This window comes from Bos grunniens, chromosome 3, assembly GCF_055505025.1.
Source record: "Bos grunniens cultivar Pamir isolate PY7600 chromosome 3, Bosgru_T2T1.0, whole genome shotgun sequence".
Classification (NCBI taxonomy): Eukaryota; Metazoa; Chordata; class Mammalia; order Artiodactyla; family Bovidae; genus Bos; species Bos grunniens.
This window is the reverse complement of record NC_141167.1, coordinates 23599526-23626439: the sequence shown is the minus strand read 5'-3', so window position 1 is coordinate 23626439 and position 26914 is coordinate 23599526. Positions and strand designations below refer to the sequence as shown.

Here is a 26914-nt window from a genome sequence, read left to right as displayed (position 1 = left end):
GCAACCCACTCCAGTGTTCTTGCCTAGAGAATCCCAGGGACAGGGGAGCCTGGTGGGCTGCCGTCTATGGGGTCGCACAGAGTCAGACACGACTGAAGCGACGCAGCAGCAGCTAGATTGGTCATAGCTTTTCTTCCAAGGAGCAAGCGTTTTTCATTTTATGGCTGCAGTCACCATTTGCAGTGATTTTGGAGACCCCCAAAATAAAGTCAGCCACTCTTTATACTGTTTCCCCATTTATTTCCCATGAAGTGATGGGCCTAGATGCCATGATCTTAGTTTTCTGAATGTTGAGTTTCAAGCCAACATTTTTACTCTCCTCTTTCACTTTCATCAAAAGGCTCTTTAGTTCTTCACTTTCTGCCATAAGGTGGTATCATCTGCATATCTGAGGTTATTGATACTTCTCCCGGCAATCTTGATTCCAGCTTGTGCTTCATCCAGCCCAACATTTCCCATGATATACTCCACAGAGAAGTTAAACAAGCAGAGTAATAATATATAGCCTTGATGTACTCCTTTCTCAATTTGGAACCAGTCTATTGTTCCATGTCCAGTTCTACCTGTTGCTTCTTGACCTGCATACAGATTTCTCAGGAGGCAGGGAAGGTGGTCTGGTATTCCCATCTCTTTCAGAATTTTCCACAGTTTGTTGTGATCTACACAGTCAAAAGTTTTGGTGTAGTCAATAAAGCAAAAATAGATATTTTTCTGGAACTCTCTTGCTTTTTCGATGATCCAGTGGATGTTGGCATCTGCTAGATGCCAGAGATCTCTTCAAGAAAATTAGAAATACCAAGGGACCATTTCATGCAAAGACGAGCACAATAAAAGGCAGAAATGGTATGGACCTAACAGAAGCAGAAGAAGAGGTGCCAAGAATACACAGAAGAAGTATATAAAAAAGATCTTCATGACCCAGATAACCATGATGGTGTGATCACTCACCTAGAGCCAGACATCCTGGAATGTGAAGTCAAGTGGGCCTTAGGAATCATCACTTCAAACAAAGCTAGTGAAGGTGATGTAATTCCCGTTGAGCTATTTCAAACCCTAAAAGATGATGCTATGAAAGTGCTGCATTCAATATGCCAGCAAATCTGGAAAACTCAGCAGTGGCCACAGGACTTGAAAAGGTCAGTTTTCATTTCAATCCCCAAAAAAGGCAATGCCAAAGAATGTTCAAACTACTGCAAAATTGCACGCATCTCACATGCTAGTGAAGTAATTCTCAAAATTCTCCAAGCCAGGCTTCAACAATATGTGAACCATGAACTTTCAGTTGTTCAAGCTGGACTTAGAAAAGAGAGGAACCAGAGATTAAATTTCACCCTAAACATGGTTTTAAAATGATTGATTTGAGCAAAATCTTAGATTCGTTTCATCTTTGACAGTCTATGGCTCAGGTGCTTCACAACTAGATTTGTAGGCACTTCATTGACAGTTCAATTTAAAACAATAAACACTGTTGGCACTTCACTGACAGTTCAATTTTAAACAATTTAAAACAATATACTCTGGGATGCATATAGTTATTAGACACGAATCCTTGAAGGGAAGGTGGATGCCGTAACAAAAAAGTCACAGAATAGGAGATTAGGAAGAGATAGGTGATTTGACTGACAACCCTCTTCTCAGGGAGGAACCAGAGTTTTACAGGAGAGTTCTTAAGGTGCAATCTTGGTTATAACTTTGAATTGAACAAGGATCTTCTCCAACCCTGTTTTCTCATGCTGGCTTTGAAAACTATATCGTGAAATTCAAATAAGAAAACGAAAAACCATTATAATTCTTTATAGTTGGAGACGCCACTACCACAAGTTGCCACTGCCACGCTGGAACTCAGGGCTCTTGAGTCCTCCTCCCTGCCCTGCATACTGTGCTATTAATACAGCTATTCTCTTCCTCCTCTGGATTTGGGCTCGTAGTTTGACGTCACAGACGAACTGCCCCGCCCACCCTGACTCTTCGGCGGCCCCGCCTCCTCGCGCGGCCCTGCCCCTCCCGGCGTTCGCCAAGCCCCTCCCCCAGGCCATCGTACTCTAGAGGCGGCTCCCGCGCGTTCCCGCCGGGCTTCTCTTCCGGCCCCGCCCCTCCCAGCTGCTATGACAACGAGTCCGCGCCCCGCGCACCGCTGCTGCTCGGGCGGGACCCAGGCTGGACCGCGGGCCCCGGCCTGGGGGCCACAGCCGTCACCGCCGCCGCCACCTCGTCTCCTCCCCGTCCTAGCCCCGCCCTGCGTCTCCTCGCCTCCCTCGGGTCCGCGGCCGGGGTCTGTCCCCGCCGCCCCAACCCCGCCCGGATGCCGAAGGTGAAGGCGCTGCAATGCGCCCTGGCGCTGGAGATCCGCTCTGTGAGTACTGGTCGCGGCCCCATCGCCGCCGCCCGGGTGTCGTGAGCCTCGGGAATTTACTCGGGACGCCGCCTGTGTTTACTTCCGAGAACCCAGGTTCACCTAGAAACTTCCTCCACCTTCTGAGTCATCCCTGTGGAGCCCTGACCCCGTGTCACTTGGGTCTTCCTTAGCCTCAAAAATCATGAATGCCCTCCCACTCCAGCCACACAGAGTTCTGATCCCCACCCCTCAGCTCCCCTAACTTCCTCTCAGCTTCCAGTTAGAGTTTCTTCACATCCTTTCTAAACCACTTTTGAAAGTCCTGCTCTCCGCGTGCTTAACTTTCCATGGATTGGGGTAGGGGGGTAGGGGTTTCTTTTAAAAATTCCTCTTCTCTGCTCCTGTTCTTTTCGTGAGAGATTATTACTGACCTGAGTGCTCCCCAGTCTTAGGGGCGGGGACTGGGGGATGGATTTCTTCTCAAATCAGTGCTGGTGGATTCCTTCGAACTGTTTAGCAAGCTTCTGATTAGTGAAGGGGCCTTTCCTCTCAAATCTCCAAAGTAGAATCCCTGCACTCCACAACCGAAGTGTGTCATCATTGCGCGCGGCAGCTTGCCATCTCCGCCCCCCCCCCCCCGCCCCCCGCCCCGCCACCCCAGGGCCACCCCTCAGAAACCGTTTCAAGTTCCTGCAGTCCCCAAACTCTCCCAATGTTGAGAGGGATCCCCGATCCTTCCCTTCACTCCAAGAAAGGCACCAACGTTAAGAGGAAACTACTCATTCTCTCAACTTGCTGGAGACGACCCGCAACCCTACGGAAGAGATGCCAAAGAGGGTCCTGTCCCCGACGTTGCTGTGGAAGTCCAGTTGAGGCAGAGAACTCCCGTGTCCTTCCTCAAGAGAAGGGCCCAGGACCTCTCCAAGCTCTGAGCAAACACCATCCCTCTGAACAATCTCAGAGGACCTTCCAAGGGGTTTTGATCTCCTTCCCCTTCATGCTTTACAGAACCCTCCTTTCTCCTCTTAAGACGAAAGCCCAGCTTCTCTCTTCTAGAGGAAATCCACCCAAAAGTCTTTCCATACCTCTGTTTTAGACCTGTAAGCAGTTTGGAAACACAATTCCTCCTCCTTCAGTCCTTTTTTTTTTTCTTTTTCTACTTCTTTAAGTCCTTTTATTTCTCAGCTCTTTCATCTCCCAGCAAAACTGTGTGTGTGTGTGTATGGGTGCATGGATGTGTGGTGTGTTTTAATGCTTTACATAGCCAGTAACTCCCCTTCCTTCCTGCACACCCTGTCATCCAGGCCCCCCGCCCCCCAACCTCTCCGAAAGCATCCCCTGCTTTCCTGTCTATTCTTCCTCACATTACAGTGAGGCCAGTGAGGCACAGCCCCTGAAACCTCCAGGGAAATCACAAGACTGTCTTACATCTTTTGCTGGGTCTTAAAGAAAGGAAGGCCGGGTAGGGCAGAGTGTGAGGCAGGGGTGAAGAACAGAGTTTCTGGCTCCCTTGTTTTATGTTTAAGGCTGCAGAGATTTTATTCCTTGCAATGTCAGAAACTCTGTAGTTTTGGTTTCAGATGCTTTTCTAATCCCACAGCTGCCTTTTTGTAAAGGAGGATTCATTTGGCAAAAGAATACACAAAGCTTCCTGAACTGCTTGGCAGTTAGTAAAACTCTGGAGTTCAGCCTCTCTAGACTTTGTTTCTGGCTGCTTCCTCCTGTGCTGACCAATGGAGTTTAGCAGCCTGCGGAGAGCAGCTGCCTGATGGGCTGGCTGTTGCATCCCTTCCTTGGCCAATCCATTCTTGCTTAGAGGAAGTATCAGTGCTTTGTGGTAACTGACTACTGCTTGAAGGGGCTGAAGAGAGAAAAGTTATTTCACCAGCCTTTCTCTCCAGTATTATCAGAGGGAAAGTGAATGACTATACAGTGGAACTTTGTTGTTCATCGTGGCTTAAGAAATTATGCATGTGGAAACATTCCTGGTTTTTTTCAACAAACATTTGAATCAAGAATTTTACAGTTCTAAGAAATCTTAACTTTCATTGGATTATTATTATTATTATTATTTTACAGATGAGAAAATAGCATGACTATTTTTAGGGGCAGATCTGCAGCAACAGGCTAAGATTTCTGACCAGCAAAAGCCCCATTAAATTACTCTGATGCTCAGAAGGAGCAAAAAAAATATATATAAAAACTGTTAATAATCATATAGGTTAAACAAGCTTGATTCAGCTTTGATTGAATAGAGGAATTATATGAGCAAAGATATTTTTAACGTCTTTTCAATTTCATTTTTTTTTTCAATTTAATTCAATTCTTTACATTTATGGGTTAAAAGTCAAAACTGTATAAAATGATACATTCCAAGAAGTCTCACTTCCAGCCCTATTCAAACATATCTTCCATCTATTTTCATCTGCTCTAAGAAACCATTTTTATTGATTCTTCTAGTATTTCCTCTTGTAATATAATCTCATTGGATACACACACACAGTACACTGCCCCTTCCCATATATATTTTTTACTTTCCTTTCTTTCCTTCATGATAGATAGCATATTACATAAGCTACTCTGCACTTTGGTTTTATACTTTCTATAATGTATCCTGAAGATCACTCAAGATCTAAAAAAGTTGACATCTTCTTTTCCCCCTCAATTTTTTACTGACATTTTCCCAAACATACAGAGTTGTTGAGAGAATAGTACAATGAGTAGCTATATCCCATGACCTGTGTTCGTTAGTTTGATATATCTGTAAATTTGTATATTTATAATATTTTTTTTTGCTAAAATATGACAGAATTGTTGCTATGAGAGTCCTAAATACTTTAGTATATGTCTTCTAAAAATAAGAACATTGCTCTACATAACCTCAAGACTATTATCACAGCTATGATAATTATCGATGCTTTCTTAGTATCTAGTCCACTTTCAGGTTTTCCTCATCGTCACAGAAATGACTTGTATAGTTGGCTTTTCCAAACCAGGATCCAATCAAAGTTTACATGTTGCATTTGGTTGTTAGATCATTTTAGTTCATTTTGATATAAAGCAGTTCTACTTTTTCTTTTCCACAATGTCTTTTCTTTTGTGGATTTAGATAAATTCATACACTTTTATATAACCATTATTCAAATCAAGGTTTAGAACTCTTGCAGCACCCCAGTAAATTCCCTTGTTCCTCCTTTTAAACCCTGCACAAAGGGAACACTTACTCTGATTTCTGTCACTCACCACAGATTAGTTTGCCAGTATTTGAGCTTCATATTAAATGAGCTATATGCTGCTGCTGCTGCTAAGTCGCTTCAGTCGTATCTGACTCTGCGACCTCATAGACAGAAGCCCACCAAGCTCCCCCAACCCTGGGATTCTCCAGGCAAGAACACTGGAGTGGGTTTCCATTTCCTTCCCCAATGCATGAAAGTGAAAAAATAAAGTGAAGTCGCTCAGTCATGTCAGACTCCTACCGACCCCATGGACTGCAGCCTACCAGGCTCCTCTGTCCATGGGATTTTCCAGGCAAGAGTACTGGAGTGGGGTGCCATTGCCTTCTCCGAAATGAGCTATATAGTGTATAATATTTTCTGTGGGCTTCTCTTGCTCATTGTATTTTTGAGACTCATCCATGTTGCTGTGCTTATCAGTAGTCATTCCTTTATATTGTGTAGTAGCTATCATATGGTTATATGGTTATATATATCATATATATATATATATATATATGGTTCACAATAGATTTCTATCATATGGTTCACACCAGATTTTGTTGTACACCACAGCATGTTTATGCCTTCTCTTTATTGTTGATTATTTGGATTGTTACCAGGTTGTGACTGTCTTGGATAAAGCTACTAGGCACATTCATTCCTGAAAAGGTCTTTTTATGCACATTATGTTAAGGAGACCAGACTCGGATACAGAATATCCCATGTTATTGTCTGATTTTTTTTTCCCATTGTGGTGACATTTAATTTGCTCTTCTAAACTGCAAATTAGGTGTTTAATTTCTACTGGCTTATTGAAAATGTGGCACTTCATTTTCTTCTCCCCTTTCCATGTTTATGTTTTGTTGCAGTCTTGTATTTGTGGCAAGCTCATCTTTGATACTGTGATCACATGAGAGCAAAAATGAGTAAACAGGAAAGGTTTTGGTGTATAACACAATATTTTGAGTTGCTCAACAGAACCAAGATTTGAGAGAAAATATATTGCTGGGAAAGAAAGTGTGACTTTTCTCAAGGAATCTTGGGAGAATGATATAATATGCCAAGTAACTCAATTTTAAAGAGCAGCCAAAAATTATATTTCCTATCACTTACACTTTTGATATTTGAAACAAATGTGATATAAAAAAGTATATTTACCACTGCTTCTCTCTACCTTCTTCTTATTCAGTAGTGCAGTTTCCATGAGATTTTTTTTTTTAGGAATATAGACAGAAGAAATTGGAGGTATAAGAGTAAAGCCCAATGCCTGGGCAGTAAAACCAGCCAATTTGCTTTACCTGAATAGTGTCAGTTTGGAGTTAGTCAATATTATATAATTCCCATTTTTTCTTCTCTATATTGACCTCACCTTGTTACCTCAGTCACCTCAGTCACATTACTGACAGCATTGAAACAAACAGATCTAGGTCCTTTTCTGTTACTATTCATCTGATCGTCTGTGATGGTCATCTGGTTTCCTTACTCAGTTATGCTGCAGTTGGTATTTCCCTGGAATACAGACTTTTTAAAACTTTGCCTATAAAGTGCTTCAGACTTACAGAAAAAGAAAATCTAAATACTGTCATCCTTCACCACCCTGATTTAACAAATGCTCATTTTACATTTTCTGAAGATTTTTGTTTTTAAGAAAATGTTACAGATCTAGTTTAAGGCCCTTTTGCACCTCTTTCTGAGTCCAGTTTTCCTCCCTCCCTTCCTAAAGGTAATGTAATAAATATCCTGAAGTTGGACTGTGTTCTTTTCATTCAGGTTTTTTACAGTTGCTACATATTTGTGTACGCATACATAATCTGTATACTATTGCTCTGTTTTAAAATCTTACACAAATGGTTTAATACTGTAGGTTCTTGTTCAGTCACCAAGTTGTGTCCAACTCTTTGCGACCCCATAGACTGCAGGAAATAATGTAGGTGCCTTCTGCAAATCTGTTTTCCCACTTCACTGTTTCTAAAATTTGTCGCCAAGTGTTGATTCTTGCAAATCTAGTTCATTTCCTTAATTGTTAGATTTTGTTGTTGTTGATGTTGTTGTTTAGTTGCTAAGTCACGCCTGACGTTCTTGTGATTCCATGGACTATAGTCCGTTAGGCTCCTCTCTCCATGGGATTTCCCAGGCAAGAATACTAGAGTGGATTGCCATTTCCTTCTCCAGGGGATCTTCCCAACCCAGGGATAGAACCCGTATCTCCTACATTGGCAGGCAGATTCTTTACCACTGAACTACCTAGGAAGCCCTGATTGTTGCATAATGCTGTATGTTTGCATTAGAGATTTAATTCTTATTCCCCTATTGATGGACTTTTAACTACCAGTGTTCCTCTTTTTGAATATTACAGATAGCATTGCAGTGAGAATATTCGTACATATCTTGGTGTCCATGAATCTGTTGTTCTCAAGGGCTGGTACTATGCCCTAGGGATCATTCTAAGAATTTGTTGGCTACCTGTGTTTGTCATAGTGGTTGCAGTGTGTGTGTGTGTTGGGGGTGTTTCTGTTGGTGTTGTTTGTCTGTTATTCTGCATGACTTGAATATTCCCTTGAATATATATCTATACATATATATGAAAGCCTGTTTATGATTAGAGATTAAGAATCTAACTCTGTTTTATGTATAAAGACAGACCTTTTGTGTGTGTGTATGTGTGTCTGTATGTGGAAAAGTTTTAAGTACAGTGACTTTTCCAGTGATGCAATTATCATCTAAAGTGAGGAAAGAGTGTACTTTGTTTTGTTTGGAACTCTGTTAAGAGTTTACTTTTTCAGAAAATCATAGCATCACTGGCAGCTCTGCTTAAATTGAGTTGACATGGAACAACAGACTGGTTCCAAATAGGAAAAGGAGTACATCAAGGCTGTATATTGTCACCCTGCTTATTTAACTTATATGCAGAGTACATCATGAGAAATGCTGGGCTGGAGGAAGCACAAGCTGGAATCAAGATTGCCAGGAGAAATATCGATAACCTCAGACATGCAGATGACACCACTCTTATGGCAGAAAGTGAAGAAGAACTAAAGAGCCTCTTGATAAAAGTGAAAGAGGAGAGTGAAAAAGTTGGCTTAAAGCTCAACATTCAGAAAACTAAGATCATGGTATCCAGTCCCATCACTTCCTGGGAAATAGATGGGGAAACAGTGGCTGACTTTATTTTTTCAGGGCTCCAAAATCACTGCAAATGGTGATTGCAGCCATGAAATTAAAAGACGCTTATTCCTTGGAAGGAAAGTTATGACCAACCTAGACAGCATATTAAAAAGCAGAGACATTGTTTTGCCAACAAAGGTCCGTCTAGTCAAGGCCATGGTTTTTCCAATGGTCATGTATGGATGTGAGAGTTGGACTGTGAAGAAAGCTGAGCGCTGAAGGATTGATGCTTTTGAACTGTGGTGTTGGAGAAGACTCTTGAGAGTCCCTTGGACTGCAAGGAGATCCAACCAGTCCATCCTAAAGGAGATCAGTCCTGGGTGTTCACTGGAAGGACTGATGTTGAAGCTGAAACTCCAATACTTTGGCCACCTGATGCGAAGAGCTGACTCATTTGAAAAGACCCTGATGCTGGGAAAGATTGAGGGCAGGAGGAGATGGGGACGACAGAGGATGAGATGGCTGGATGGCATCACTGACTTGATGGACATGGGTTTAGGTGGACTCCGGGAGTTGGTGATGGACAGGGAGGCCTGGCGTGCTGTGGTTCACGGGGTCGCAAAGAGTTGGACACGACTGAGCGACTGAACTGAACTGACAGCTACCATTCGGCATTTGAAACTGACCAGTTCATGTTGATTCTGTGAATAGGTGCAAAGAGTGTATCTTGAAGCCTACTCCTGTCTCAGGATTTACACACAGACATATGTAATTATAAAGTATTTCTGTATTTTTTTCAGTTTTGGCATTGGTTTATTTTTTCAGTTATAGGTATAGATAAACTACAAAATGTTAGTTGTAAAAGCAGGATTTTGGATCTTAGAGACATCCAGTGCTCTAGGGTATAGATTTAGAAATGAAACTATTGAATCTTAGGGAATTGTGTTAATTTCGTAGGGCTTCTATGAGAAATCACCAGTATAACTTGTTGATTATATGTAATGTAAATTTCAGAGATCTTCCAGTTGAAGATAATTTTTTCACTTTGTTTTTGCTCTTTTTAGTAATGCCTTTTGTTTTCATTTTCTTTGTTCTTTTTGTTGTTGTTGCTGATAAAGAATGCCACTGAGTCCTTAACTTTTTATGGAACTATAGCATATATTTAGAAAGTGTACATATGCAAAGTGTATAATTACCACCCAGATGGATAGTTAGAATAGTATCAGCACTCCAGGTTGCTTCCTTGTGCTCCATTCCTTTTGGCTACTCCACCTCCACTCTTCTCTTCCCAGAGGTAACCACTATGTTAACTTCTATCTCAGTGTATTTTGAACTTGTAATGTCAGTTTCTCTGTCTCTCTCTGTCCCTCCTTTCACTCCCTGTCTCCTTCGACTTTTTTCTGTGACTTCTTTGTGAGAATTCATCCATGTTGTCATGTGAAGCAATAATTCTTTATCCTTTCTATTGTCTCTTCCCCAACTCTATTGATATATAATTGACACATAGCATTATATGTGTTTAAAGTGTACAGTATGTTGATTTATGTTTATAAATTGCAAAATGATTGCTACCAAAATATTAGCTACTATCGCCATCCTGTCACATAGTTGACATTCTTTTTTGAGTTGAGAACAGTTAAGATTTACTTTCTTAGCAACATTCAAGTATACAGTACAGTATTATTAATTATAGTGACCATGCTGTTTACATTAGATACTTGTTAATCTTATAACTAGAAGTTTACACCCTTTGACCATTATCTCCCCATTTCCCCCACCTCCTCAACCCTTGGTAAACACCACTCTACTATCTGTTTCTCTGAGTTCATCTTTTTAGATTTTACATATAAGTGATATCTTACAGTGTTTGTTTTTTTTCTGTTTGATTTAGCATAATGCCTTCAAGGTCCATCCAGTTTGTCACAAATGACAGGATTTCATTTTTTCTGTTGGCTGAATGGTATTGCTACGTGTATATCCCCTGTTCTTTGCCATTCATCTAGTTATCCATTGACAGACACTTAGGTTGCCTTCTTATCTTGGGTGTTGTGAGTAATGCTGTTGTAAACATGAGAGTGCAGATATGAGATCTTGATTTCAGTTCCTTTGTGTATACATCCAAAATTAGGATTGTTGGATCATATATGGTCATTCTATTTCGGGTTATTTGAGGAACCTCCATAGTGTTTTCCATAGTGGCTATGCGCAATTGCATTCCCACAAGCAGTGTCTTTACGATTCCCTTTTCTTTAGATCCTCACCAACACTTGTTATATCATGTCTTCTTCATGATAGTTCTTCTGACATGTGTGCAGTGATATCTAATTGTAGCTTTGATTTGCATTTCCCTGATGACTTGTGATGTTGAACATCTTTTCATGTACCTGTTGGCTGTTTAATCCCTTATGATTATACAGTCAGTTCAGTCACTGAGTCGGGTCCGACTCTTTGTGACCCCATGGACTGCTGCACACCAAGCTTCCCTGTCTATCACCAACTCCTAGAGTTTATTCAAACTCATGTCCATCGAATCAGTGATCCCATCCAACCATCTCGTCCTCTGTAGTCCCCTTCTCTTCCCACCTTCATTCTTTCCCAGCCTCAGGGTCTTTTTCAATTAGTCAGTTCTTCACATCAGGTGGCCGAAATATTGGAGTTTCAACTATAGCATCCATCCTTCCAATGAATATTCAGGACTGATTTCCTTTAGGATAGACTGGTTGGATCTCCTTGCAGTCCAAGGGACTCTCAAGAGTCTTCTCCAATACCACAGTTCAAAAGCATCAATTCTTAGACACTCAGCTTTCTTTATAGTCCAGCTCTCATCCATACCTGACTACTGGAAAAACCATAGCTTTGACTACATGGACATTTGTTGGCAAAGTGATGTCTCTGTTTTTTAATATACTGTCTAGGTTGGTCATAGCTTTTCTTCCAAGGAGGAAGTGTCTTTTAAATTCATGGCTGCAGTTGCCATCTGCAGTGATTTTGGAGCCCAAGAAAATAAAGTCTGTCACTGTTTCCATTGTTTCCCCATCTATTTGCCAGGAGGTGATGGGACCAGACGCCATGATCTCAGTTTTCTGAATGTTGAGCTTTAAGCCAACTATTTCACTCTCCTCTTTTACTTTCATCAAGAGGCTCTTTAATTCTTCTTTGCTTTCTTCCATAAGGGTGGTGTCATCTGCATATCTGAGGTTACTGATATTTCTCCTGGCAATCTTGATTCCAGCTTGTGCTTCATCCAACCCAACATTTCCCATGATGTACTCTGCATAGAAGTTAAACAAGCAGCGTAACAATATATAACGTACTCCTTTCTCTATTTGGAACCAGTCTGTTGTTCCATGTCCAGTTCTAACTGTTGCTTCTTCACCTGCATACAGATTTCTCAGGAGGCAGGTCAGGTGGTCTGATATTCCCCTCTCCTGAAGAATTTTCCACACTTGGTTGTGAACCACACAGTCAAAGGCTTTGGCGTAATCAATAAAGCAGAAGTAGGTGTTTTTCTGGAGCTCTCTTGCTTTTCTGATGATCCAGCGGATGTTGGCAATTTGATCTCTGGTTCCTCTGCCTTTCCTAATCCAGCTTGAACATCTGGAAGTTCTCGGTTCACATACTGTTGAAGCCTGGCTTGGAGAATTTTTAGCATTACCTTCTTATCATGTGAGATGAGTGCAGTTGTGCAGTAGTTTGAGCATTCTTTGGCATTGCCTTTCTTTGGAATTGGAATGAAAACTGCCCTTTTCAAATCCTGTAGCTACTCCTGAGTTGTCCAAATTTGCTGGCATATTGAGTGCAGCACTTTCACAGCATCATCTTTCAGGATTTGAAATAACTCAACTGGAATTCCCTCACCTCCACTAGCTTTATTGGCAGTGATGCTTCCTAAAGCCCACTTCACTTCACATTCCAGGATGTCTGGCTCTAGGTGAGTGATCACACCATTATGGTTATCTGGGTCATGAAGATCTTTTTTGTATAGTTCTTCTGTGTATTCTTGCCACCTCTTCTTAATATCTTCTGTTTCTGTTAGATCCATACCATTTCTGTCCTTCATTGTGCCCATCTTTGCATGAAATGTTCCCTTGTTATCTCTAATTTTCTTGAAGAGGTCTCTAGTCTTTCCCATTCTGTTGTTTTCCTCTATTTCTTTGCAGTAATCACTGAGGAAGGCTTTCTTATCTCTCCTTGCTATTCTTTGGAACTCTGTATTCAAATGGGTGTATCTTTTGTTTTCTCCTTTGCCTTTTACTTCTCTTCTTTTCACAGCTGTTTGTAAGGCCTCCTCAGACAACCATTTTGCCTTTTTGCATTTCTTTTTCTTGGGGATGGTCTTGATCACTGCCTCCTATATAGGGTAATGAACTTCTGTCCATAGTTCTTCAGGCACTCTATCAGATCTAATCCCTTGAATCTATTTGTCACTTCCATTGTATAATCGTAAGGGATTTGATTTAGGTCATACCTGAATGGTCTAGTGGTTTCCCCTACTTTCTTCAATTAAGTCTGAATTTAGCTATAAGAAGTTCATGATTTGAGCCACAGTCATCTTCCAGTCTTTTTTCTGCTGACTGTATAGAGCTTTTCCACCTTTGGCTGCAAAGAATATAATCAATCTGATTTTGCTGTTGACCATCTGGTGATGTCCATGTGTAGAGTCTTCTCCTGTGTTTCTGGAAGAGGGTGTTTGCTATGACCAGTGTGTTGTCTTGGCAGAACTCTATTAGCCTTTGCCCTGCTTCATTCTGTACTCCAAGGCCAAATTTGCCTGTTATTCCAGGTGTTTCTTGACTTCCTACTTTAGCATTCCAGTCCCCTGTAATGAAAAGGACATCTTTTTCGGGTGTTAGTTCTAGAAGGGCTTGTAGGTCTTCATAGAACCATTCATCTTCAGCTTCTTCAGCATTACTGGTTGGGGCATAGACTTGGATTACTGTGATATTAAATGGTTTGGCTTGGAAACGAACAGAGATCATTCTGTCATTTTTGAGATTGCATCAAAGTACTGCATTTTGGACTCTTTTGTTGACTATGATGGCTACTCCATTTCTTCTAAGGGATTCTTGGCCACAGTAGTAGATATAATGGTCATCTGAGTTAAATTCACCCATTCTAGTCCATTTTAGTTCTCTGGTTCCTAAAATGTCGATGTTCAGTCTTGCCATCTCCTGTTTGACCTCTTCCAATTTGCCTTGATTCATGGACCTAACATTCCAGGTTGGTATGAAATATTGGGCTTTCTGGCATCGGACTTTATTTCCATCACTAGTCATATCCAGAGCTGGGTTTTGTTTTTACTCTGTCTCTGTCTCTTCATTGTTTCTGGAGTTATTTCTCCACTGATCTCCAGGAGCATATTGGGCACCTTCTGACCTGGGGAGTTCATCTTTCAGTGTCCTATCGTTTGGCCTTTTCATACTGTTTATGGGGTTCTCAAGGCAAGAATATTGAAGAGGTCTGCCATTCGCTTCTCCAGTGGACCACGTTTTGTCAAAACTCTCCACTATGAACCGTCCATCTTGGGTGGTCCTACACAGCATGGCTCATAGTTCTCAAGATGTCAGAGTAGAAGGATGTGCACTTATCTTCTCCTCTGAAAACTCCAAAATTACAACTCGCTGCTGAACAGCCATTGACAGGAGAATGTTGGATCCCACCAAGAAAAGTTGGATCCCACTAAAAAAAGTTACCTTACATCCAAGGGCAAAGGAGAACCATCCAGCAGGATGGTAGAAGGGGTGAAATCATGTTTAAAATCAAACCCCATGCCCACCAGAGACGCTCGGAGCGTTCAAACAAGTCTTATGCACACCAGGACCCAGAGACCCCACAGAGACTGAGCCAGAACTGTGTTTGAGTGTCTCCTGGAAAGGTACGCATTAGCAGGGGCTCTGGGTGCAGTAGACCTGGGTATAACATAAGCCCTCTTGGAGGAGGTCACCATTAACCCCACCATGAAGCTACCAGAACTTACGCAGGACTGGAGAAATAGACTTTTGGAGGGCACAAATAAAACCTTGTGCCCACCAGGACCCAGGAGAAAGGAGCAGTGACCCCAGAAGAGACTCACCCAGACTTGCCCATGAGTGTTCAGGAGACTCCAGCCAAGGCGTGGGTTGGTGGTAGCTTGCTGCTGGGTTGAGGGCATGCAGCAGTGTGTGCATGGAACCTTTTGAAGGCAGTTGCCATTATCTTCATTACCTCCTGCATAGTTTGGCCTCAGGTGAAACAATAGGGAGGGAACACAGCCCTGCCCATCAACAGAAAACTGGATTAAAGATTTATAGAGATGGGAATACCAGACCACCTGACCTGCCTCTTGAGAAACCTATATGCAGGTGAGGAAGCAACAGTTAGAACTGGACATGGAACAACAGACTGGTTCCAAATAGGAAAAGGAGTACTTCAAGGCTGTATATTGTCACCCTGCTTATTTAACTTATATGCAGAGTACATCATGAGAAACGCTGGGCTGGAAGAAGCACAAGCTGGAATCAAGATTGCCAGGAGAAATATCGATAACCTCAGATATGCAGATGACACCACCTCATGGCAGAAAGTGAAGAGGAACTGAAAAGCCTCTTGATGAAAGTGAAAGAGGAGAGTGAAAAAGTTGGCTTAAAGCTCAACATTTAGAAAACTAAGATCATGGCATCTGGTCCCATCACTTCCTGGGAAATAGACAGGGAAACAGTGGAAACAATGTTAGACTTCATTTGTTGGGCTCCAAAATCACTGCAGATGGTGATTGCAGCCATAAAATTAAAAGACGCTTACTCCTTGGAAGGAAAGTTATGACCAACCTAGACAGCATATTAAAAAGCAGAGACATTTCTTGCCAACAAAGGTCCGTCTGGTCAAGGCTATGGTTTTTCCAGTGGTCATGTATGGATGTGAGAGTCGGACTGTGAAGAAAGCTGAGCGCCGAAGAGTTGATGCTTTTGAACTGTGGTGTTGGAGAAGACTCTTAAGAGTCCCTTGCACTACAAGGAGATCCAACCAGTCCATTCTAAAGGAGATGAATCCTGGGTGTTCTTTGGAAGGAATGATGCTAAAGCTGAAACTCCAATACTTTGGCCACTTCATGCAAAGAGTTGACTCATTGGAAAAGACTGATGCTGGGAGGGATTGGGGGCAGGAGGAGAAGGGGATGACAGAGGATGAGATGGCTGGATGGCATCACCGACTCGATGGCCGTGAGTTTGAGTGAACTCCGGGAGTTGGTGATAGACAGGTAGGCCTGGCATGCTGCGATTCATGGTATCACAAAGAGTCGGACACGACTGAGTGACTGAACTGAACTGAATTGAGCACAGCCCTGCCCATCAGAACAAGACTCAGTTTCCCCCTCAGTCAGTCTCTCCTATCGAGAAGCTTCTATAAGCCTCTTATCCTTCTCCATCAGAGAGCAGGCAGAATGAAAACTACAATCACAGGAAACTAACCAATCTGATCACATGGACCAGCAGCCTTGTCTAACTCAATGTTATACAGTGGAAGTGACAAATAAATTCATAGGATTCGATCTGTTAGAGTACCTGACGAAATATGGACAGAGGTTCATGACATTGTACAGGAGGCAGTGATCAAGACTATTCCCAAGAAAAAGAAATGCAAAAAGACAAAATGGTTGTCTAAGGAGGCCTTACAGATAGCTTAGAAAAGAAGAGAAGCTAAAGGCAAAGGAGAAAAGGAAAGATACACCCATCTGAATGCAGTGTTCCAAACAGAAGTAAGAAGATATAAGAAAGCCTTCCTCAGTGATCAGTGCAAACAAATAGAGGAAAACAATAGAATGGGAAAGATTAGAGATCTCCTCAAAAAAACTAAGAGATACCAAGGGAATATTTCATGCAAAGATGGACACTGTAAAGGACAGAACTGGTATAGACCTATCAGAAGCAGATGTTAAGAAGAGATTCAAGAATACACTGAAGAACTATACAAAAAAGATCTTAATGACCCAAATAATCACAGTGGTGTGATCTCTCACCTAGAGCCAGACATCTTGCAATGCGAAGTCAAGTGGACCTTAGGAACCATCACTACCAGCAAAACTAGTGGAGGTGAGGGAATTCCAGTTATTTCAAATCCTAAAAAATGATGCTGTGAAAGTGCTGCACTCAGTATGCCAGCAAATTTGGAAAAGTCTGCAGTGGCCACAGGACTGGAAAAGGTCAGTTATCATTCCCATCCCAAAGAAGGGCAATGCCCAAGAATGCTCAAGCTATTGTACAACTGCACGCATCTCACACAATAGCAAGTAATGCTCAAAATTCTCCAAGCGAGGCTTCAATAGTACATGAACTGTAAAGCTGGATTTAGAAAAGACAAGGACACCAGAGATCAAATTGCCAACATCCATTGCATCATACAAAAAGCAAGAGAGTTCCAGAAAAGACATCTACTTCTGCATTATTGACTACACCAAAGCCTTTGTCTGTGCTTGTCACAACAAACTGTGCAAAATTCTTCAAGAGTGGGGAATACCAGATCACCTAACCTGGGTGATCTGTATGCAGGTCAAGAAGCAACACTTAGAACTGGACATAGAGTAATGGACTGGTTCCAAATTGGGAAAGGAGTACATCAAGGCTGTATATTGTTACCCTGCTTTTTAAACTTATATGCAGAGTACATCTTGCAAAATGCCAGGCTGATTGAAGTAGAAGCTGGAATCAAGATTACAAGGAGAAATATCTGTAACTTCAGATATGCAGGTGACACCACCTTCATGGCAGAAGGCAAATAAGAACTAAAGAGCCTCTTGATGAAAGTGAAAGAGGAGAGTGAAAAAGTTGGCTTGAAACTCAACATTCAGAAAACGAAGATCATGACATCCTCTCCCATCACTTCATTGCAAATAGATGGGGAAACAATGGAAACAGTGAGATACTTTATTTTCTTGGGCTCCAAAATCACTGCAGATGGTGACTACATCATGAAATTAAAGGATGCTTGCTCCTTGGTAGAAAAGCTATGACCAACCTAGATAGCATATTAAAAGCAAAGACGTTACTTTGGCGACAAAGGTCCGTCTAGTCAAAGCTATGTTTTTTTCAGTAGTCATGTATAAGTGTGAGTTGGACTGTAAAGAAAGCTGAGTGCCTAAGAATTGATGCTTTTAACTTGATGTTGGAGAAGACTCTTGAGAGAGTGTTGGACTGCAAGGAGATCAAACCAGTCCATTCTGAAGGAAATTAGTCGTGGATATTCATTGGAAGGACTGATGCTGAAGCTGAAGCTCTAATACTTTGGCCACCTGATGTGAAGAACTGACTCATTGGAAAAGACCCTGATAGTGGGAAAGATTGAAGGTGGGAGGAGAAGGGGACAACAGAGGATGAGAATGTTGGATGGCATCACTGACTCGATGGACATGAGTTTGAACAAGTTCCAGGAGTTGATGATGGTCAGGGAAGCCTGGCATGCTGCAGTCCGTTGGATCACAAACAGTTGGACACGACTGTGACTGAACTACTGAACTGAACTGAACTTGGAAGACTATTCCTTTTCTCTATGTCAATTCTATTGTTTATGACATTTTCATTTTTTTCCAATTTTGTACTATTATGAATTGGGCTCCTATGAACATTTCTGTACATGTCCTTGCATATTTTGAATTCAGCAACATTGCTGAAATCTCATATAAGTTATTTGGATTTTCTATGTGGAAAATCATGTTTACAGATAAAGTCAGTTTTGACTTCTGTACAATCTTTTTTCTTTTTCTTACTTATGTCTTGACTAGTACAGTGTTAAGTAGTGGGAATAACAGTGCATATACTTGTCATTTTATTTAAGTTATGCTGAAGTCACCAGTATTAGATTGAATCTTACAAAAATGTTGTCAGTGGACTAGTTTTTGACTTTAAAAAGCAATGACAATTTCATATATTTCAACCTAATATAATATTGGATGTAGGATTTTATTTATTAAGTTAAGAAAGTTCCCTTCTATTCCTAATTTTTTTTTCCCACACTGTTTGGGTTATGTGATGTGGAATCTTAGTTCCCTACCAGGGATTGAACCAGGGACCTTGGAAGTGAGGGTGTAGAATCCTAACCACTGGACTACCATGGAATTCCCCATAATTTTAAAAATATTCTGAGCCTGAATTATACTGAATGGTTTTGCCTAAGTCTAATGTTGCGTTGTTCAGTTGCTCAGTTGTGTTCAACTCTTTGCCACCCCATGGATTGTAGCACACCACCAGGCTCCTCTGTCCATGCGATTTTTTTATGGCAAAAATACTGGAATTGTTTGCCATTTCCTCCTCCAGGAAAATATTGAATATTTTATAATTTTTATAAAATTTATTTTATACTATTTACTTTGGCTTATGAGCTATTTTAAGAGTTTGTTTAAATTACAAGATATATAGGATTTATATGTGTCTTTTTCTTCTTTCCCTTCCCGCCCCCCCCCCACCCCGCCCCGCGGCTCCATGCATGCTCACGCACATATACATACATTCTGTCTTTTGTTGTGGTATTTTTTTTTTAAGTCATTCCCTTATTCATTTGTTTCTGGCTATGCTGGTCTTCACTATTGTGTGCAGGCTTTCTCTGGTTGTGGTGCGTGGGAGCTGCTCTCTGGTTGTGGTGCACAGGCTTCTCTCGTCTTGGCGGCTTCTCTTGTTGCAGATGACTTCAGTAGTTGCCGCATACGGGCTCTAGAGCACTGGCTCAGTAGTTGTGGCTCATGGGTTTAGTTGCCCTGCACCATGGGGGATCTTCCCAGACCAGGAATTGAACCTGTGTCCCCTGCCTTGGGAGGCAGATTCTTAACCACTGGACCAATGGCAAAGTCCTAATGTATTTTAATTTAATTGCATTGTGAGTATTGAATGAAATTTGGGTAATACTGATTGTTTTTGTTGCAATTTCCAATGTATTGTTTTCCAATTATTATGTGTATATTTATAAATAATCCAGTTATTGCAAGTGTTCCGTATTTACCTGAAAATGATATATTAATTTATTTGTTTGATGTAGGGTTCTATCTGCCATTATCAGATCCTTTATTTTCTCTGAAATATCTTTAAGTCTATATTAAATTTTTTGTCTGCATATAACCTGTATCAGACTGTAATGGAGGTAATAAAATCTTCAGTCTTGATGTTAAAATCTTCACTATGATAATGTGTTTTCACTTTCTCCTTGATGCATTCTAGTACACTATGATGTATAGAATTATATATTCATTTCTCTTCTGTTTTGCACTGGGTTTGTACTTTGATCTGAGACTTTATGGGTTTCTGCTGTTCTGGGAAATTCTTAGCTTTTATACCTATCAATATTCTTTTTATGCTGTTCTCTCTTTTCTGCTGACAGTACAATTAGACATATATTGGAACTTTTATATTTTCTTTCTTAAGTACTTTTTGGTATAATATTTATTTTTATATCCTCTTGTTTTGAGATAATTCTGTAGTATTATTTTCTTATTAAATTAAAATTTTAAATCTTTATTAAGATATTTAACTTCATTGACTACATATTCTAGGATTTTTCATTTAGTGTCTCTTTTTAAACATATGCCAAATAATTACATTTTTACCTATTTTGATTTCATAATTTTTGTTTTTTATGGGATTTTCTCCCCTTATTAGATGAAAGATTCTAAATACTTAACATTATTTTCAGGTTGTGTAAATTTCTTTAATTTTCTTTCATATTCTTTCAGTAATGTTTGTAGTTTTCAGAATACATGTCTTACACATGTTTTGTTAAATTTGTACCTAAGTAGTACATGCCTTAGATTTTAGTGATATTATAAATGGTGTTAAATTTTCTAAAATGTTGTTTCTAATATATTGAAATAAAATTGATTTTTTGCATATTGAACCTATATCCTTTTATGGTTATTGAGACTTGTTTTATGGCTCATATCATCTTATTGCATGTTTTCATGTGTACTTGTAAAAAACTGTATATCCTTCGGTTGTATAGAGTATTATGTAAATGTCAGTTAAGTCAAATTACTTGAATGGTGTTGTCTATGTCTTCTATACCCTTTATGATTTTTTTCTTCTTCTTATATCGTTTACTGGAAAGTGTCAAAATTCAGTTATATAATTTTTTGCTTCATTACTTTGACATTGTATTATTTCATTCCAGTTCAGTTCAGTCACTCTGTCATGTCTGACTCTTTGCGACCCCATGAATCGCAGCACGCCAGGCCTCCCTGTCCATCACCATCTCCCGGAGTTTACTCAAACTGACATCCATCGAGTCAGTGATGCCATCTAGCCATCTGATCCTCTGTCGTCCCCTTCTCCTCCTGCCCCCAATCCCTCTCAGCATCAGAGCCTTTTCCAATGAGTCAACTCTTTGCATGAATGAGGTGGCCAAAGTATGGAGTTTCAGCTTTAGCATCATTCCTTCCAAAGAACACCCAGGACTGATCTCCTTTAGAATGGACTGGTTGGATCTCCTGCAGTGCAAGGGACTCTCAAGAGTCTTCTCCAACACCACAGTTCAAAAGCATCAATTCTTCGGCGCTCAGCTTTCTTCACAGTCCAACTCTCACATCCATACATGACCACTGGAAAAACCATAGCCTAGAAAACTAGACGGACCTTTGCTGACAAAGTAATGTCTCTGCTTTTGAATATGCTGTCTAGGTTGGTCATAACTTTCCTTCCAAGGAGTAAGCGTCTTTTAATTTCATGGCTGCAATCACCATCTGCAGTGATTTTGGAGCCCCCCAAAAATAAAGTCTGACACTGCTTCCACTGTATTATTTATTATTGTATTATTTGCTGCTGCTGTTAAGTCACTTCAGTCGTGTCCAACTCTGTGTGACCCCAAAGATGGCAGCCCACCAGGCTCCGCCGTCCCTGGGATTCTCCAGGCAAGAACACTGGAGTGGGCTGCCATTTCCTTCTCCAATGCATGAAAGTGAAAAGTGAAAGTGAAGTTGCTCAGTCATGTCCGACCCTCAGCGATCCCATGGACTGCAGAGTACCAGGGAAAGTCCATGGGATTTTCCAGGCAAGAGTACTGGAGTGGGGTGCCATTGCCTTCTAGGTACATACAATTTAATTTTCTATATCTTTTCATAAATCAAAATTTTAATTAATATGAAGTGTTCCACTTTAACCTTGGTAATCTTTCTCTGAAGTCTACTTTATATCATATTAAAATGGCTACCCTAGCTTTCTTATGATTAGTGAATGTATGGTATATCTTTTTCTATAATTTTAGTTTAATCCTGAATCTTTTAAAAATTTGAGAAATAATTCACATATCGTAAAATCCACAATTTTAAAGTATACAGTTTAGTAAATTTTCATATGCTACTAGTTCCAGAACATTTTCCTTACCCCATAAAGAAATTTCATAATTTCATCTCCCTCTCCCCCAACCCCTGGCTACCACTAAGCTAATTTCTAGATCTATGGATTTGCCTATAATGAACATTTTTATAAGTGGAGTTATATAATATGTGGACTTCTGTGTCTGACATCTTTCACTTAGCATAATGTTTTTAAGATTCACCCATGTCATAGTATATATCAGTATCTTATAAGTGCTTTATTCCTTTTTATGGCCAAATCATATTCTATTGTATGGATATACCACATTTAGCTTATGCACGGGACATTTGGGTTGTATTCACATTTTGGCTTTTATGAATACTGCTGTTATACTCTTGTACACATTATTGTGTGGATGTATACTTTCATTACTCCTGGGTGTATACCTAGCAAGTTGCTGGTTCTTGAGGTAACTGTTTACTTTTCTTGAGGAACTATAAAAATTCTACCATAGTGACTACACCATTTTACTTTTCCATCAGCACAGTATAAGGGTTCCAATTTTTTGACACCCTCCCTGACACTTGTTTTGTCCATCTTTCTATTTATAGCCATCCTAGTGAGTATGAAGAGAAATCTCATTGTGATTTTGATTTATATTTCCTTAGTGACTAATGTGTTCTTGCCTGGAGAATCCCATGGACGGGGGAGCCTGTTGGGCTGCTGTCTCTGGGGTCGCACAGAGTCGGACACGACTGAAGTGACTTAGCAGTAGCAGTAGTAGTGACTAATGATGTTGAATATGTTTTCATGTGCTTTTTGGCCATTTGTTAATCTTCTTTAGAGAGATGCCTGTTGGTTTTTCCATCATGTATTTTGGAGTTGTTAAGTACATATATCTTTATATGTTGTGTCCTAAAGTTTAATTATTGCCTATGTTTTTAATTGTTATGTCATTTATAATGCATAGGTTATTTTTTCCACTCTTTTACTTATCAACCCATTTGTGTCTTTGAATTTAAAGTGAGTCTCTTGTTTTCAACACATGGTTGGATTGTAATTGTTTTTAACGTATTTTATAAAAATTTATTTTTTGGCTGTGCTCGGTCTTCACTGCTGTCCGAGCTTTTCTCTAGTTGTGGCGAGCAGGAGCGCCTCTCTAGTTGTGGTACATGGCGTTTCATTGCAGTGGCTTCCCTCATTGCAGAGCACAGGCTCTAGCGTGTGTAGACGTCAGTAGTTGCAGCATGTGGGCGCGGTGGTTGTGGCTCCTGGGCTCTAGAGCACAGGCTCAGTGCTTGTGGTGCATGACTTAGTTGTTGCATGGCATGTGGAATCTTCTCAGACCAGGGGCAAGCCCATGTCTCCTGCGTTGGCAGGTGGGTTCTTTACCACTGAGCCACCAGGGAAACCTGGATTATAGTTTTTAGTCCATTTTGCTAACTCTACCTTTTGATTGGAGTGTTTAGTCAGTTTACCTTTAATGTAAGATAAGGTAGGCTTTACCTTTGTCATTTTGCTATTTGTTTTCTGTCTTTTCTGCATTAATGCCTTTTTTGTTTCTCTCTTTCTACATTAGGGACTTCTTTTGTGTTAACTATTATCTAGTGTGCCATTTTAATTCCCTTGTTTCTTTTAGTGTATTTTTTGAGTTATTTTCTTAGTGGTTGTTCTAGGGTTCACAGTTAATATTTTAATTTTTAACAATATAGTATGGATTAATACCAATTTAATTTGAATAATGCATAAAACCTTTGCTTGTATTTAGTTTGCTCCCTCTCCTCTTCTTTATAATTTCATTATCATGCAGATAACGCCTCTATACATATACACTCTTCAACATAATTTAGTAATTGTTGCTTTATTCAATTTTATTTTAAATAAGAATGGATGAATGAGAGAAAAATACAATATATTGTCTTAGGTTTACCTGTGTAGTTCCCTTACTGGTGTTTAGTTTTTCCTGTACGTTTTAGCTGGTGTCCTTTCATTTTAATTTGAAGGATTTTCTTTAGTAATTCTTTTTTTTTTTTTTTTTCTATTCTTCCAATTTTATTTTATTTTTAAACTTTACATAATTGTATTAGTTTTGCCAAATATCAAAATGATATTTAGCAATTCTTTAGTAATTCTTGTAGGGAAGTTCTCTTTTCTTAAACAGAATTATCTTTTTGTGTAAGAAAAGCCTTAATTTTTCATCTTTTGTAAAGGAGAATATCCTGGATATTGAACTATCAAATGTCTTCTTTTAGTACTTTGAATACGTCATTCTACCTTCTTCTGCTTCATGTTTCTCATGAGAAATCAGCTGTTATTACTAGTGAGGTTTTCTAGTACCTACTGAAACATTTTCCCTTTGCTTCTTTCAAGATTCTTCATCTTTGTATTTGAAAAGTCTGATTATGATGTGTGATTGGAGTTATTGGAGTTTGTTGGATTGAATATATAGACTGTTTTTCTTTAAATTTCAGAAGTTTTCATCCATTGTTTCAGCAACTGTTCTTTCTGGCTACTGCTGCTGCTGCTAAGTCGCTTCAGTCATGTCCGACTCTGTGCGACCCCATAGACAGCAGCCCACTAGGCTCCTCTGTCCCTGGGATTCTCCAGGCAAGAACACTGGAGTGGGTTGCCATTTCCTTCTCCAATGCATGAAAGTGAAAAGTGAAAGTGAAGTCGCTCAGTCGTGCCCGACTCTTAGTGACCCCATGGGTTTGTCCTCTATTGTAGGGGTCCCATTATATCTATGTTACTGTGCCTTATGGTTTCGCACAGGTCTCAGAGACTATTCACTTTTCTTTTCTCTTTCTGTACCTCAGGCTGGATAATCTCAATTGACTACTTTTCAGGTTCATTTATTCTTTCTTCTGCCAGCCTATATCTGCTCTTGAGATTCTCTAGTGAATTTTTCATTTATTATGTATTTTCAACTCTAAAATTTCTATCTTTTAAAGTAATTTCTAGCTATCTATTGATATTCCTTATTTGATGAGACATCATTGCCACACCGCCATACTTTGCTTTAGATCTTGAGGTAAGGTTTTCTTTAGTCATTTGTGCATATTTATAACAGATGATTTAAAGCTTTTATTTAGTAAGCCCAACTTCTGGCCTTCCTCAAGGACACTTTCTGTTGACTGCTTTCATGTATAGGTCATTCTCTTGTTTCTTTACATGTCATAAATTTTGTTGAGAACTAGACATTTTAAATAATATAATGTGGAACTGTGTTAATAAGACTCCCTCTGTTTCTCAGAGTTTATTTATTTTTGCCATTGTTGTTGTTTTCTGTTTGTTTAGTTACTTTTCTGAGCTGAAGTCTGTATTCTGTAAAATCTGTGTTCTTTGTTGAGTGTTGTCATTGAAGTCTCTGCTTAGTTAGCTTTATGGCCCTTTAATGACAGGATTTATACTTCCTTAAATGCCTTGAACCAGTAAGTCCCCCAGCCTTTGCTCAGTACCTCTGTTGCATGTTGGGACATGCTTTCTATGCCATGCACACGGTTTTCAACTCTGTCTTAGTCTTCACTTTCAACATTTCAAAACCTCAGATCAGTCCGAGGTGAGAGATTAGGGTTTCCTTAGGTAATTTCCGGATGCATACACATCCCCGCACATGTGCGTGATCTTCTCAATTGCCAAGAATATCATAGCTTGTCAAAGACACCCTGCCTAGCTCATACACACACAGAGACACACAGACACACAGACACACAGACAAGACACACACACACACAAATACACAGTTATCCAGCTTTGCCTTTTAAATGTTTTGATCACTTATTTTTTGCTCCAATTTCAAGCATCCATGATGTTAAATAATAGCTGCTTATTGTTCTTGACAGATGCCTTGCAGGTAAAGGATGTTTGTTGCAACCAAGTTCTGATTCAGGTCAAATAAAGAGAAGCCCTGTGAATGGGGGTTTCCAGAGTACTGTCCGACAGGTCAAATAATGACAGTTCTTTAGGCGTGGGCCTTGGGGTAGCTTTAAATCTGCAGTTCAAATTCCTACAATGCCAGTGGGGCTGCTAATTTTCATAAGAATTTTGGTTTTCAAGGGTGTAGTAGACCTGAGTGGAGGACATTGCAAATAAAGTATGTCAACTGTTTTTCTTGAATAAATGCTCCTTAGATTGTTGCAAACCTCTGGTTAATTTCCAGACCCCTAAAGAGTTGATTTTGACAGTTTTTGTTGACATTCTCACTGCTTTTACAGAGAATCTGATTGTTTCACATCTGATTTATTTCTTTCTCTCTATGATATAAGTAGAGATATAGAAATATAAATATAGTGATTAGATATTTGAAAGGAAGTTGCTTACATTCAGACACTTTACCACTAAATATTTCAGTGTAAATCCCCTAAGAACAAGGATAAACTTGTTGTCCTATATAAATTATAATTCACCAACATTTATTGGATCATGGAGAAAGCAACGGAGTTCCAGAAAAAACATGTGCTTCACTGATTGAGCTAAAGCTGTGTGGATCACAGCTTTAACTGTGATCAGTTTAACTGTGTGGATCATAACAAACTGGAAAGTTCTTTAAGAGATGTCTCCTGAAAAACATCTATGTGGGTCAAAAAGCAAGTTAGAACCAGACATGGAACAATTGACTGGTTCAAAATTGGGAAAGGAGTGATAATATACAGCAAGGCTGTTAATTTAAATTCTATGCAGAGTTTATCATGCAGAATTCTGGACTGGATAAATCACAAACTGGAATCAAGATTGCTGGGAGAAATATCAGCAACCTCAGATACACCACTCTAATGGCAGAAAGTGATGACGAACTAAAACACTTCTTGAGAGTGAAACGGGAGAGTGAAAAAGCTAGCTTAAAACTCAGCATTCAAGAAACTAAGATCAGACCATCCAGTCCCATCACTTTATGGCAAATAGAAGGGAAAAAAAGTAAAAGCAGTGACAGATTTTGTTTTCTTGGGCTCCAAAATCACTGCAGATGGCGACTGTAGCCATGAAACTAAAAT

The 26914-nt window shown here is 40.0% G+C and overlaps 1 protein-coding gene across 5 annotated transcripts in view; it reads left to right on the top strand.

Moving 5' to 3' along the window:
- The first annotated feature begins 2105 nt into the window (after positions 1 to 2105).
- The window catches only part of SPATA6 (spermatogenesis associated 6), a 166169-nt gene continuing 141360 nt past the window's right edge, over positions 2106 to 26914 (top strand). For all 5 annotated transcript variants that reach the window (XM_086387312.1, XM_086387303.1, XM_086387295.1 and 2 more), the window contains exon 1: positions 2106 to 2353. Coding sequence is in view for 3 of the 5 variants with exons in the window: in XM_086387295.1 (XP_086243421.1) it covers positions 2303 to 2353 (51 nt within the window). In the remaining 2 variants the exon portion in view is untranslated. The remainder of the gene's footprint in view (positions 2354 to 26914) is intronic.